Raw genomic sequence first — 15,012 nt, 5'->3', positions numbered from 1 at the left:
CCTCACTGGAACTTTAAAGGGCCGCTCCAGCGATTTAGTAATGTACTACCTGTTAGGGGACTCCCAAGAGACAGATTTGAAAAGGAATGGTCAAAATCTAAGCTTTTAGTCTCTAGTATCGGACAAGCTCCTAAAACACTGGATCCTACATTTCCCATAAAGCAACTCCATACAATCATAATCCTGATGACATCATGATGGGTTATTTTCCCTCCAGATCTACAAAAGACATTTTACAACAGTTTTTCCAGGCTGAGTGGCAGCTACTCTGTCTATGTGACTAGTAAACTGAACTTCATGTATAAAATCACTGCAGTGCCCCTTCAGCTCTGGCAGTTAGTGTTTCTCGTGAAAATGTGAGGTAAGACGTTTGTCCAGCTCATCATTTTGAGTCACACAGACATGATAATCAGCCATTGATTATATTGTTGTCTTATACATTCTTATTAGGGCTATCAAAGTTAACGCAATAATAACGCGTTAAGCAAAATTGTTTTAATGCAACTCATTTTTTAACACATTGAACACGTTACCAACCATGTCATCCTTGTCATGAAGGTGCCTCAATAACGCTCAAATGTTACGATAATTTTGGCGAGGAAAAACTGTCATGGCCAATTTCAAAGGGGTCCCACAATAATAAATATATACATACATTTGCATAAAGCAGCATATTTGTCCACTCCTGTGTTGATAAGAGTATTAAATACTAGATAAATCTCCCTTTAAGGTACATTTTGAACAGATACAAAATTTGTGATTAATTTGCGATTAATCGTGATTAAATATTTTAATTGATTGACAGCCCTAATTTTTATTATTATCTTGTTTTATATAATTTATAATGAATGTGGTTAAAAACTTCTAGGCAGTAACAGCAGATCATAAAGTCTTGCAGGCTGTATCATGGAGGGTTTCTCATGAACTTTGGGGTTTGCAGTCTGAGGAGGCAGACTCCTGATGAAGAGCTCCCTCATCAGTCAGGAGGCTTTTCGCGGGTGTGGACCGGACTGTGTGCGTGTGAGACGGTGAGCTGTGCGTGTGAGACGGTGAGCTGTGCGTGTGAGACGGTGAGCTGTGCTTGTGGTCAGACGAGACGAGACCTTTAAGTACATACCTTTTGGATTTGTCGGTCACGTGACTCGGTATCTCCAACCTGCCTTCTCCGAGCCGGCCGCGCGCTCTCTCTCCAGTGGAAACCAAGGTAAACATTTCCTCTAGCAGCATTCACACACTGCCTCTAGTTTACACACCATTACACCCTGATCTCAACCTGATCTCAACCCTGCACCCCCACAAGAACAGGCGGAATGACACGAAGCGACAGAGGCGTCGCTGCTCCGGAGAGAGCCGCGCAGTGAGCGGCGGACAGTGCATGGTGTCGGTGCTCAGCTCTGCTCAGCTCAGACCAGACCAGACAGGCCTTATTAAAAACACTGATCACCACCGAGCTCCGACACAAGCTACAGCTGCGATCGGCGCACTTTTTTGACGACATTATTTCCGGATTGTAAACGATTCGTGGTCGCAAAAGCGAGACGAGAGCGATAATAGAGCAACGAGGCGGCGGATTTGTGAAGATTATAGTCAATAAAGTGCTCTGCACAAGACTGCCTCCTAATCCCTGTGTGTGTGTGTGAGAGTGTGAGTGCGCCGGCTCTATCTGGCTATCTGCAGGAAGCTGGGTGGGGAACATGTTCCTCTTGACTCCACACATGCACATTATGGTCAAAAGGCTGTCAGACTATTGTGATTAGTTTACATGAGGTAGCTGCTTGGTTCTCATCACTTTTGATTCTTCCCTCAGGGCCCAGCCGGACTTCTAACAGCTTTCCTCCCAACTGACTGGATGATTTGTTGTTGTGCTGTTTTTTTATTGCAGGATGGCAGAGGCTCCCAGGTCATGTGATTGTTTTGTGTCCTTGCCCCCTGGCTCTCTCGATGACCATGTGATTTTTGGGAAGAACTCAGACCGTCCCCGGGATGAGGTGCAGGAGGTGGCCCACTACCCTGAAGCATGTCACCCTCCAGGCTCCATGCTGGAGGTAAAGCAGCTCTGGACTCCTACAGTCCCACACCAACACCACCACCACTGCTGCTGGTACAGCTGACTGGCAGCAGACATCATGAAATACACATGTTGGCTGATATACTGCATATGCCCACAGTCTAGTGCATTTGCAGAAAGTGAATTAAGAATAAAAAAAGATTCATGTCCTATATTTGCTCATAGTATTAAAGGTCCCATATCGTGCTCATTTCCAGGTTCATACTTGTATTTTCTGTTTCTATTAGAACATGTTTACATTCTGTAATTTTCAAAAAAAACTTTATTTTCCTCATACTGTCTGCTTGAATATACCTGTATTTACCCTCTGTCTTAAACGCTCCGTTTCAGTGCATTTCAACGGAATTGTGTTGCTAGGCAACAGTTTGGGTCCATGTTTACTTCCTGTCAGCTGATGTTATTTATATACACTGCAACAGGAAATAAACTGGGACACATTTAGTATGTTTATGTTTAAAACTGTATAGTGATCTATATAATTGTATATTTGTGACATCACAAATGGACAGAAATCCTGATGGCTTGTTTCAAACGCACAATTTCTGAATACGGGCTGTGTGTATTTCTCCGTATATTGAGTATTTTGATAGTTTAACAGTATTTATATATCACTTAAACCTGTTTTATAATGTAAAATACCTGAAAATCTCACTTTTTACAATATGGGACCTTTAATGCATATTCACAATAACCCCGATGAGACCGGTAAAATATTTAACAGGAGACTTGATGTAGAAACTTTCTTTCCTGTTAATGTTTAACAGAATAGAACTGAAAGTTTGAAGCCACTGATTAAATCCTTTCTGCTTTCCACCTCAACTTTGTGTCACACTGTTAGTGGAGGAATACTGGCTGATAGAGGATCAGGCCAGACTTGATAATGCTATTACAGCAATGATATATAGGATCATGTTCTGTCCAGATGTGTTAATTGGCTTCTGTTTTTTTATTTATTACTTTCATCTTGGAACGCAGTGGCACTAATGATATGAAGAGTTACCATCCCTAGTGATATCTAGTCGTGAAGTTTGGGTTTTATTTGTCCAGGTTTTGACAGATCTGTCTCTGACATTTGCGCCTCCACCTCATTACAGTGGCGGTGAATGTTATTGTTGAGTAAACTTAAGGGTAAAAGGATAACCTTGAAGCCTGTTGCCACAAATAAAAAAACGGATGGTATTATCTAAAAATCAGATCCCAAATAATTAGTGCTGTCAATCGATTAAAATATTCAATCGTGATTACTCGCATGATTGTCCATAGTTAATGAAGATTAATGGCAAATTAATCACACTGTTTTTTTATCTGTTCAAAATGTACCTAAAAGGGAGATTTGTCAAGTTTTAATACTCTTATCAACATGGGAGTGGGCAAATCTGCTTGCTTTATGCAAATGTATGTATATATTTATTATTGGAAATCAATTAACGACACAAAACAATGACAGATATTGTCCAGAAACCCTCACAGGTACTGCATTTAGCATAATAAATATGCTCAAATCATAACATGGCAAACTGCAGCCCAACAGGCAACAACAGCTGTCAGTGTGTCAGTGTGCTGACTTGACTATGACTTGCCCCAAACTGCATGTGATTATCATAAAGTGGGCATATCTGTAAAGGGGAGACTCGTGGGTACCCATAGAACCCATTTACATTCACTGATCTGGAGGTCAGAGGTCAAGGGACCCCTTTGAAAATGGCCATGACAGTTTTTCCTCGCCAAAATTTAGCATAAGTTAAGAGCGGTATTTAACCTCTTTCATGACAAGCTAGCATGACATGGTTGGTACTAATGGATTCTTTAGGTTTTTTCTAGTTTCATATGATACCAGTATCTTGACTCTAGCTTCAAAACTGGACCCGCTATAAATCGCAAGTTGCGTTAAAGAAATTAATGCCGTTAAAACAAATTTGCTTTTACACGTTATCGCAGGGACTTTGACAGCCCTTAGATGTGTCATTTATACATCTAAAACCACCAGAGGTAAGTGAGAAGAAAGTATGTTTTTTTTGTAATTTGGATGAACCAACCCTTTAAATGTCATAATCAGGGGAATTAATTCAATTTGTATTAATTTGTGATGCAAAATTTTGCATTCTGCACACCGTCACCAGCTGAATATATCTGTTCTTAAAATGCAATATGACTTCAAAATCATGATCAAAACATTCTTCTCCCTCTCATTACCATTAATTCTGAATGGAACTAATGGATGCATTAATAATACTAATGATAGTAGTAGAAAAGGCCATATTTATCTGATGGTACTGCTGCAAAGATGTATTAAAATGAATAATACAGATGTCTCAAGCAGGGGCTGATAGGAGACATTCATGCACGGCAAGAGGAAGTAATTTTGCTCTTTGACTTTGTCCAGTTCAAGTGTGCCAGCTTTATATACCGTACGAGGTCAAATTGTTGGTGCAGTGCAACGGGACCTTAATTTAAACAACAGCATTGTTTTCTCTCATTCTCAGTCCATGTCTGTCTGTCTCTCACTCACTCTCTTTTTGTCTGCAGTGCACATACATCCAGATCCCGCAGGTGGAGCAGACCCGCGCTGTTATCCTCAGCAAACCTGCCTGGATGTGGGGCGCTGAAATGGGAGCCAACGACGAGGGAGTCTGTATTGGGAATGAGGCTGTCTGGACCCGAGAGCCCGTCAGCCCCGGAGAGGCTCTGCTTGGCATGGACCTCGTCAGGTGAGCACCGGAAACCTTTTTGTATTCCTTAAAAAAAAAACTACATGGATTATAAACAGCTTATCCAATGATTTATTTACAATGATAAAAAGAATCTTCAGAGCTAATGGGAGCAACTATTGACTACATCCTAATGAAATACAGAAAGGATATTGTATATTCAGTAGAAGTATTAACTTAATCCTCTTTGGCTTTGATCGGAAGGGTGTGTAGATTGTCACGAGCATGTTGTGACAGGTGTAGTAAGTACTGTTGAAGCGTAGCACAGTAGCGCTTATCTATTCATCTCTGTGTATAAAAATACTCAACTATTATGGAGAGTCGCCAAGTGACTCTGAAATAAAGTAGCATTTCCTCCAAAACACATGGCAGAGGAGCGTGTAAGCATCGCCAACAAGCTCATCTGGTCCCCATGGTTAGTTAAAAAGTCAACGGATAAACAATAAATACATAAATAGATAAAAGTAGGTAAAAACATGAAAATGAAAGAATCATTAACATTAATTAGAATGGCACTTGGAGAGCGCAGACCTCCGCCCCCCTCTCTGTGCAGTGTATATTTCATTATGTCGAGATCAGCTGTACGCAGCGGAGCCTTGTAAAACACTTCATTCAAACTGAACAGAAACAAAGTAAAACTCACCTAAACCGTCGTCGTTACTCTTTCCAACAATCACCAAGTGTGCTTTGGTCCAACTCAACTGTAATTGAGTTTTATGTGAAAAAACGCAGAATCTACAGTTTTCCCCCCCACCCCTCCACCACCAGCTCTCTCTCTCTGTCTCTCTCTCTGAAGGAATGAGGCGGGGTCATGCGTCATCAACACGTCATCAGTTACACTGCGCATGTGTTATATCCAGAGGTCTTAATGTTCTGGCTGATCGGAATCCTTAAAAAAAATTCCTGAATCCGAACCATGATCCTGATCGCCACCAAAATCTAATGGATTGTTCATTGTGCCACAACCCACCCCTCCAAAAAACTTCATTCAAATCCATCACGGACTTTTGGAGTAATCCTGCTAATAGACAGACAAACAAACAAACAAACAAACAAACAAACAAACCAATGCCGGTGAAAACATAACCTCCTTCCTAGGCCTTCAGCCTTGGCGGAAGTAACAAATAACTTACTAACATTTATAACTACTGTAGGAGCTATGAACCACTTCAGAAAGGAGTAACGTTTGTAGTAATGTTAATTAGGTTTGTGATGGTTTATATGTTTTGGTATTCGTTAGTGTTTGGGATATTGCCATTTATTATTGTGTCATTTATCATGAAGTAATCGCGATGATTTGGGAGATTTGGGTCACATGGATATTGACGGCACTCATAGTTAATAAAATCAGCTGTTGGTCACAGGGAAGAGAGGGTGAGTGAGTCGCCGTATTTTTTGTTGACCGCTATCTTGCTGTTTTCTTGCTGTTGATTAACCTGATTTTGTGCACGTTATACGTCAACATATTTTTTGATTGAATCTCAGTGCAACCTTTTGGTAATGTGTCGGACAAAGCAAACCGGGCCGACCTCAGCCTTTCAACAGTCTTTAGTTTGTTTCCTGAAGTCGCTTCAACTACGTAACTGATGTTGTAAAGAAGTTGAAGTAACCCAGCCGTGACCTGTGATCATCAGACTGGGGTTGGAGCGCGGTGACAGTGCCTGGGCGGCGCTGACAGTGATCACCAGCCTCCTGGAGCAGCACGGCCAGGGGGGGCAGTGCAGGGAGGACCCTGAGCCCTTCAGCTACCACAACACCTTCCTCCTGGTGGACCGCACCGAGGCCTGGGTCCTGGAAACGGCTGGAAGGCTGTGGGTGGCGCAGAAGGTTACAGGTGAGGACGGAGGGTTAGAAATTGATGGTGCAGACAGAATAAAGGGGGCATGTGTGACAGAGGTTGGACCAAGTTATTGTTTTGCAAGTCACAAGTAAGTCTCAAGTCTTTGTTCTCAAGTCCCAAGTCAAGACAGGCAGTTCTTGAGTCAAGTCCCAAGTCCCAAAACAGGCAAGTCCCGAGTCAAGTCCCAAGACAGGCAAGTCCAGAGTCAAGTCACAAGTCCCAAGATCCAGAGTCATGTCCCAAGACAGGCAAGTCCAGAGTCAAGACCCAAGTCCCAAGACAGCCAAGTCCCAAGTCCCGAGTCAAGTCCCAAGTCCAAAGACAGGCAAGTCCAGAGTCAAATTCCAAGTCCCAAGACAGGCAAGTCCAGAGTCAAGTCCCAAGACAGGCAAGTGCAGAGTCAAGTCCCAAGTCCCAAACTCGGAGTTTCGAGTCCGAAAGAAGTCATAATGCGCTCTTCACCAAATGTAATGTCATTTGCGTATATAGATATATGATATAGATGTTTGTCCACCCTAACATTGGTTTTAGTTTAACACGTTAGCCTGGGGACATTGGCACCACGTCCTGCTATCACAGTCTTTGGGGGTGTGGGCTGGGAGGACCCTTGCTTTCAACAATCCTTGAAGAACTCTTTCTTCCAAAAGGGTTATTTAGAGGAATATGGTTCTTAAGGGAACCGTCACGTCTTACAAAGAAACCTTGAAGAAGCCCTTTCTTCAAGGTTCTTCAAGGTTTCTTCAGAAGCAAATGGTTCTGGGTAGAAACACAACCCTTCAGGAAGGACCCTTTTGGAACCCTTATTTCTAAGAGTGTATCACCGCGTAGGAGAAAGCATGCTCATGGACGAGAGGCTCGTGTTCATAGTTTATAGCTAACCGATACTGCTAGCTCACCTAGCACCACAGAGCTAGCTAATGTTACAGCTCATCTGAGGAGGACGCCATCAATGTTCACATCTCACGCTGTCACAATCATGAGCCTGTTAAATAGCACTGCAGGTGAGAGGAAAAACATGTATTTTTGATTTTGGGGTGAAATGTCCCTTTAATCTGCCTTAAAGGGGAACTACGGCCATTTTTAAAATTCATACATGTTATTGCTATGGTCTAAGACAGTCAGAAATATTAGTAAACATGAACAACTCTCTCCCAAATCCAAAAACTAGAGCGCTAAAACTCAAACTTGTGATGTCATCTAGTATAAAGGGTGGAACTGCTCCATAGACGATGAATTAGGTGAGATGTTCTCGATGACACTGAGAGCACCCAGGGGAACGTTCTGAGTATATTGGTACATTTTCTGTTTCACAACTGAGAACACAACAAATAGAAAACAAATATTCTGTGGGTCTCTCATTCATTGTCTATGGAGCAGCTCCATACTTTATACCTGGTGACATCACAAGTTTGAGATGTACTGCTCTGGTTTCTGGCTTTGAGAGAGAGGAGCTCGTGTTCACTAATATTGATGGCCATGGAAATAACATATTGGAATTGAAATACACCACAAAAGAGTGTTGAAAATCCATACAACATATTCTAATACAGATCTCTTTGATCATTCTTCAACATTAAACTACAGCTTATAGAGATGTGTTATATAATTCAGAGAATCCTGAAACTGTGGTGATAAGAAGGACCCTCATTCATCAGGGTTGGATCACTCAAAAAACACATTGCACCCGTAAGCAGGAGACTTGCATCTTCACATGCTAACAGGCACTTGCTCTTCTCAGAGGGTGTGAAGAACATCTCCAACCAGCTGACCATCGGTGCCGAGGTCTCCGCAGAGCACCCGGAACTGCGGAGCGTGGCCCAGGCTCAGGGCTGGTGGGACGGTGAGGGGGAGTTCAACTTCTCTCAGGCGTTCACCCCCGAGAACCCGCCTGCCAGGATGGAGCTGGCCAAACAGCGCTATAAGGGAGGCACAGAGCTACTCCAGCAACATGACGGTGAGGGTGGTCAAGTCCTACATTTCCCAGAATGCCTGTGGACATCGCCCTTAGAACATGCCAGTGATAGTTACAGCGAAGGATTTTCTCCTTTTTAAATGTCAATCTTCTGTAACATTCATCCACCCTGTGTCTCCTCCGCGTTGTCTGTGGTCTCAGGCTCAGTGACGGCAGCGGTGATGATGTCCATTCTGAGGGACAAGCCCAGCGGCATCTGCGCGGACTCTGGAGGTATCCGCACCACAGGCAGCATGGTGTCTGTCCTGCCCAGAGACAGCAGCCAGCCCTGCATCCACTTCTTCACTGCCACCCCAGACCCCTCCAGGTATGTCACTAACCAAACTAGGAGTTCCTCTAGATTATAAAAATCGGTTATAATAACCCATTTATACCACAGCATATTCATATATGAAGCGATAATTTGACACACTCTGTAGCCACCTGACGAAAACATAATACTGCAGTAATCCCTTTACATGAAAGATTTTAAATGTGCTGCTCTAAGTAACTCTGTCTTATGTAGCAGTGCCATAATGAAGGAAAGACCCTGTATCACAAACAATGGCAAACTGAACTCCTGTTGCAAGGCTTTAGCACAGATTCATCCTATACAGTATGTGTGTGTGTGTGCTCCTTTAGAAATTCTCAGAAATCAGGGAAACAAAGGGTTAAAATATATGTGTAACGCTATATTTTACGTGTCCATAAATTCTTAATAAATTCCATGGTTATTTCTCTCCTTGAAAGAAGCCTGTAAGTTGGTACTAATTATAGGGAAAATAGAGGGTGATCAGGTGATATACTTGTCACTTGTCACTGGTGTGTGGTAGGTTCATGTCTGGGGACAAAAACTGCAGTGGAAATGATGTGTTTTACCTTTATGACATCAGAAACAAAATTGTTAGCGTAAGCAGCAATAGCTACATTGAATATACAGTGAAAGGTCAAGAAAAAAAATGGTTTATACACTGATTGATCAGTTGTAGCAAAATTAAACATTATTGAAATGTCATTTCAATTTAAATGCATTTATTATGAAGGTGTTGGGACACAAATATTCTTTCCCTCCCCATCTTTGCTTTTCCACTTCGGGTCAATGGGAGTTTCTGAGTCTGCCTTTCTCTCTTTCCTGTCCCCCTCCCTGTCAACCCACCCTACCCTCACCCTGGTAGGTCTATATTCAAGCCTTTTATCTTCTCGGACTTTTCCACCCCAGTGCCGAGGGTGGTCTCCCCACAGTTCGGCCCAGACGACCCCGTCAGGAAGCAGCCTCGCTTTCAGAGCCAGGTGGACCGCAGACATGACCTGTACAAGGCCCACCAGGTGGCGCTCAACACCATGGAGACCAACCCGGTGGGCACTGATGGACGACCTAGGTCAATGATAGTCCTGTGCAGATCCTGGCATCATTCATATATATCATATATACATCCAAAGCAGAATCAGTTTTACTGAGAGTTGATCCCGATCAGTTTAATCACGAGCGAGTCGCACAGTGCAGGACTGACACTCCCAGTGCAGAGCAAAACATAACAGGACCTCACAGTTAGTGCAGACAAGACACACGGCATGAGTGTAGACTAAACATAAACACACTACAAGTACACATTCAGCGCCAAAGAGCAGGGTTTCAATCACTGTGCAACCAACGACCGGCAGGAGATTGCTGGGAGGGATTAGTACTTCAAAACAAAGCCACATTTTTCATTCAAGCTGTTGAGCTGACTATCCTGTCTGAGATGACTCTTGGGGTTTTTTGTTGAATCAATGTCAAATATTATAATTCCCAATTTCATAATACATACTGATTTGAAGCAGTTTTGTTTTTTTGAGTACGTTGTGCATTCAAAAGTGAAAAATTTAAGTATACTCAAAAATGTGTGCAAGTATGCATACTAAAGATGCTTTTCTTCCTGAGTGTTCTCTCGATCTACACTACTCTCCCACAGTAAAAAAGAAATTGATATATTCTAGGGCTGCACAGTTTATCAAAATTTTATCGAAATCGATAATCATTTGAATGTGTCTCTCAATGAAAATGAAAATAATGATGTAAATATGATTGTGCCCTCTAATATCGCAAACCTAAAGTTAGCTAACATTAGCCACCGTAAGCTTCTCGTCGTACCAGAACAAGTAAGACTGATGCAGCAAAATCGATTGTATTAATTCAAGCAACGGTGTGCTTGATTACTTATGACATCAACTTTTTATTTGTAAGAGAAAGAATGTGTTATTTTTTATTTCAAAAGTGACTTAAATAGTTGCTGCTAATGGTGAAACAACATGAGGAAGAGCTTGGAAAATGTTAGAAAAAAGAACATACAAAGTTCATTCTTGATATTGGAAATTGTAGTTTGAAAAAGCAGTCTCAATTCAAAGTCAATTTACTAGCTTGTTACTAGGGCTTTCAACTTTATCACACAGTATTCATCATTGAAGGACTGTCCTTGAAATGCAAACTCAGTAGCTGTTCTGATTTCAACCACTTAATGGCTTAAAAGTTAGCGTAAAAGTTCATTACTTAGCTTGGAAACAGTAGTCTGAGAAAACAATCCCAAATCAAGGTCCACTTACTAGCTTTTTTGGAGCTTTCTTTCGCATCACGTGTATTTTGAACGGAAGCCCTGAGAGGCAAGTGAGAAAACAAAGATTCTGGTGATCTATTTTCTAATTCTGATCTAAATTTTTTTCTCCCCTGTGTTCATGACTGTAGAACAGGTGAAAAAAGGTTTGTCAGGATAATATTTCTAAGTTCCTTACATTTTTTTTTTTTTAATCTGTGAAACAGGTGGAAAAAATGTTTTGCCAGGTGTTTGTTGTTGTAATACTCATTTTGGCCACAAGAGGCTGAAGTGCACCTATTTTTAAATAAATAGGACTAAAAGCAGTCATGTTTCCCCTAATGGCAGGAAAGCGTAGATTAAAATACATTTCTAGCCAAAAGAAAGACATAAAAGTAATGTTTCATAACTTGCTAACACAATATACAGTATACAGTATGTACAGTGTGTTTAGAGTGCATGGAGAAATTAAAACTAACCTGGAAGAAAACATGAATGCTTTTAGTCCTATTTAGAACGTGGGGTAGTTCTTAAGTCATAAACACAGGGGAGAAAAATAATTTAGACAGACTTAGAAAATGGGTCACCAGAATTTTTGATTTTGGCTGTGACATTTCAACGTTTGGTTGATGTATTTTGATGCATGTATTTCATTATTTCTTGTTTGTACAAAGCACTTAAGTGCATAGATTTTTTTGGTAAACTAACTGCAAAAACAGTATACTCTGGCGTCTGCGTCGGTTGAATTACATTCAGGACTTTCAAAAGACCAAGAGTGAGATCTGGATTCTTGTCATTCTTGGCCATAGCTGAGGATATAGTGAAATGACTCTACTGCTTAAGCAGGTTTAAACATACAATATGCAAATACTGTTTGACCCAGATGTTACTGTTGTTTTGACATCTCTCTGTCTTTTTCTCTTTGTGTGTGTGTCAGGACGAGGGGTTAGCAGTCTATGAGATTCTGAGGGACCTGGAGTCGCAGTGTCTGAGTGAGATTTCAGCCATGCTGAGTGGCGAGATCCCAGGAGAAGAACTGGGGGACTTGTTTTTTGATTCCGTGGACACAGAGATAAAGTTCTACCAGTGAGGAGGTGGGAGGCTTCAGGAGCTCTATTCGGTGTTGTGTTGTGCATGAATGTGTTCCTGTTGTTAAGGGAAAACTTTTGACTGCTTCTTGGGAGCCGAGAAACTCAAACCCTTAAGAGAGGATTACAGTAATAATATGCATGACTATGATATACAATGACTCTATGATGAGCACTACAGGTTATAGAACATATTGTCAGAATAGGGCCAGGTCATAAACCAGTAGAAAATGGTTTAAACCAGTGGTTCCCACCCTATTTTCCTTGAAGCCCCCCCCGTGCTTGTATCGAATATAACTCATCAGTTTCGTCAACATAAATAAAGTGATGACGTCTTGATGGATTCGCCAAGCAAATGCAGATACATAATATGACCTCTTTTTGTAATGATTTAATTAATTAATCTTGTCTAATTAATTAATGTAATTAATATTTAGTTGCCATCGCGACCAAGCTAGTATGACATGGTTGGTACCAATGGATTCTTCAGGTTTTCTAGTTTCATATGATACCAGTATCTTCACTTTAAAACTAAGCCTGCTACAACCTAAAAATTGCAAGTTGCGTTAATGAGTTAAAGAAATGGCGTTAAAAACAAATTTGCATTAACGCGTTATTATCGCGTTAACTTTGACAGCCCTATTAAGTAAGGGATAATGTACAGCGAGCAGGTCATTGTTGTGAAAGAATCCCCTTCAGGGCGATTCTTTCACAACAATGACCCGCTAGCTGTACATTATCCCGCTTATTACACGGCTACTTACTGAAGAAATCAATATTTTTACACAAAAACGGTCCGCCAGAGTCCGACATCAGAGCTGCACCCGTAGCAACGGTCTGTTATACATAGCAACGATCTGTTATACATAGCATCGGTCTGCTATAAAGAAATTACAGACTGCAGAACGCCGTGATCGACCAATCAGAATTGAGTATTCAACACAGCCGTGTAATAATTAAGTATAATAGTGTTAGAGACAATTTTTTTGTTGTCGTGGTTAAATAAATTGTGATTTATGGTGCTGTTAGATTGCTGCTAGACCGCCCCGTTAATACAGGTGCGGGCCTCCCTTTGCGTGCGGCAAGCCGGACCACAAACAGGTTTTTGACTGCAGTAACTTTACGACGCACTGTTAGAGGAGTTATTGGAAAATGTTTGTATCACACGAGTCTGAAACAATTGTACACATCCACCACTGGAATCTAATTCTACTAATAGTATAATACTAATAATTACTGCAGGTGTGCACAAATACCGGGTTCAAACTGTCTAACTAAGTAGCAAAAAATATATTCTTTTTAAAAAAATATTATAGACAGTTTTTTTGTTTTTGTTTTTATAATTCAGTAAGTGTGTTATTATGATTTTAGTTATACAGTCCATGTGCAGATCTAATTTAGACAGCCTCAGAGCAGACAAATCCTGGCGCACACCCTGTGATCGTTGGCGCCCCCCCAAGGGTGTCCCGACCCCAGGTTGGAAACCACTGGTGTAAAAGGAAGAAGAGGTGGGCTAAAGTGAGTCATTCCTATGTTAACTTATGTAGATTGCGGGTACCTGCATAACTTAAGAACACACTAACCCAATTTAATAATGATTTTCCAGATCATGTAGAGTCTGCATTCGTCTGTGAAAAAAGGAACAGACTATGCAGGTACAGAGGATTTAAACACGTTGCCTCCTAACTGAGTGTGAGACCAGTCAGACTCATCACAATGAATTTTACTGCTGAAATCTGGACAGACCTGACCATGATCCTGCAGTTTTAGCTGGTTTAAGGCAAGAAATCTGAAAATAGACAATTGTAATTTGCAAAATGGGATTGTGAAATGGGATCATAACGGTCATCTAGTGTGTTTTTGGCCAGCAATCCTTTGACAATGTTCTTGAAGAGTAAAGCACGTAAAACAAACATAAGATAGTGACAACCTCTATACAGCCAGGCAGTAAGCTCAAAAGGTGGAAGCCATTATGAGAACTTGAAAGTTGTGATTCTAACAACAAGTTTCTGACGCCTCAGTGTGTTTCTGCTGCTCCAGCACTTCTGCCTTCACTCGTTCTTTGCATGCAAATCTAGAAATGTGTGGAAGTTTGACTGTGACTGTGTCCCCAGCAAAGCTCATTAAGTGCTTAACGTGTGCTGTGTTTAACTGTCCTCTGTTACAGCGCCCTCAGGTGGACATCCGTAAGGCTCGCAGAGTTGCAGGAGAAGGCCCCCAGGACTGTTAAAAACTCTGTTCCTCGTCTGATCGGCCTCTGCCTCGCTCACACAGCACACGTCCGTCATTAACACAGACTAAATGTCTAAACTGCACTGATTGGAGCAAATGTATCATCTGTATCACCCAGGGAGCAATGAGTGCACCTCATTAGTGAGTATCATGATGTAGACTACACAAGCGCCTATGTAGAGCTGTGTGAAGTTGCACAAATACTGTGAGTGTGGTATTTGTGTAACATGTTGTTTGTTGTTGCAAAGGAATGGGTTGTCATTTGATGGCTACCTGTAGGGAAAAGATTGAATAAAGAATGTGCATAGTCTGTCTTGCACGTAGTGTGTGTTGGGAGCTTTCTGGCCCCCCAGGTGGTGTGGCTGTAGGTATTGGTAATGATAAGCCCTGTTTCCACCGCAGGAACTTTCCCCAGGAACTAAGAACCTTTTGAGGAACTCGTTGCGTTTCGACTGCAGGGACCAGGGTCTAAATGAAGTTAGAGGGACATTTTATGGGGCCATTTTACCCCACAAAAAGTCCCTGGTTCTACAGCACAATAAATAAAATAACCACCAA

At 41.6% G+C, this 15,012-nt stretch overlaps 1 protein-coding gene across 6 annotated transcripts; it reads left to right on the top strand.

Moving 5' to 3' along the window:
• Positions 1–903: 903 nt before the first annotated feature.
• scrn2 (secernin 2) lies at positions 904–14,764 on the top strand. Of its 6 annotated transcripts, XM_074631116.1 has the most exons (10): positions 904–1,012; positions 1,055–1,204; positions 1,883–2,045; positions 4,595–4,776; positions 6,411–6,610; positions 8,355–8,570; positions 8,730–8,895; positions 9,743–9,923; positions 12,072–12,228; positions 14,390–14,764. In XM_074631116.1, exons 3-9 carry the CDS (start codon positions 1,884–1,886, stop codon positions 12,222–12,224), a joined length of 1,260 nt encoding a protein of 419 aa, XP_074487217.1. In that variant the 5' UTR covers positions 904–1,012; positions 1,055–1,204; position 1,883; the 3' UTR covers positions 12,225–12,228; positions 14,390–14,764. The 6 variants fall into 6 exon arrangements, 5 of the variants coding, with proteins under 5 accessions (XP_074487217.1, XP_074487219.1, XP_074487220.1 ...); XM_074631117.1 differs by lacking the exons at positions 904–1,012; positions 1,055–1,204 and adding an exon at positions 1,236–1,685; XM_074631115.1 differs by lacking the exons at positions 904–1,012; positions 1,055–1,204 and adding an exon at positions 1,236–1,767.
• The last annotated feature ends 248 nt before the right edge of the window (positions 14,765–15,012 follow it).

Source organism: Sebastes fasciatus, chromosome 3 (genome assembly GCF_043250625.1).
Source record: "Sebastes fasciatus isolate fSebFas1 chromosome 3, fSebFas1.pri, whole genome shotgun sequence".
NCBI lineage: Eukaryota > Metazoa > Chordata > Actinopteri > Perciformes > Sebastidae > Sebastes > Sebastes fasciatus.
This window is presented reverse-complemented; position numbering and strand designations above follow the sequence as displayed.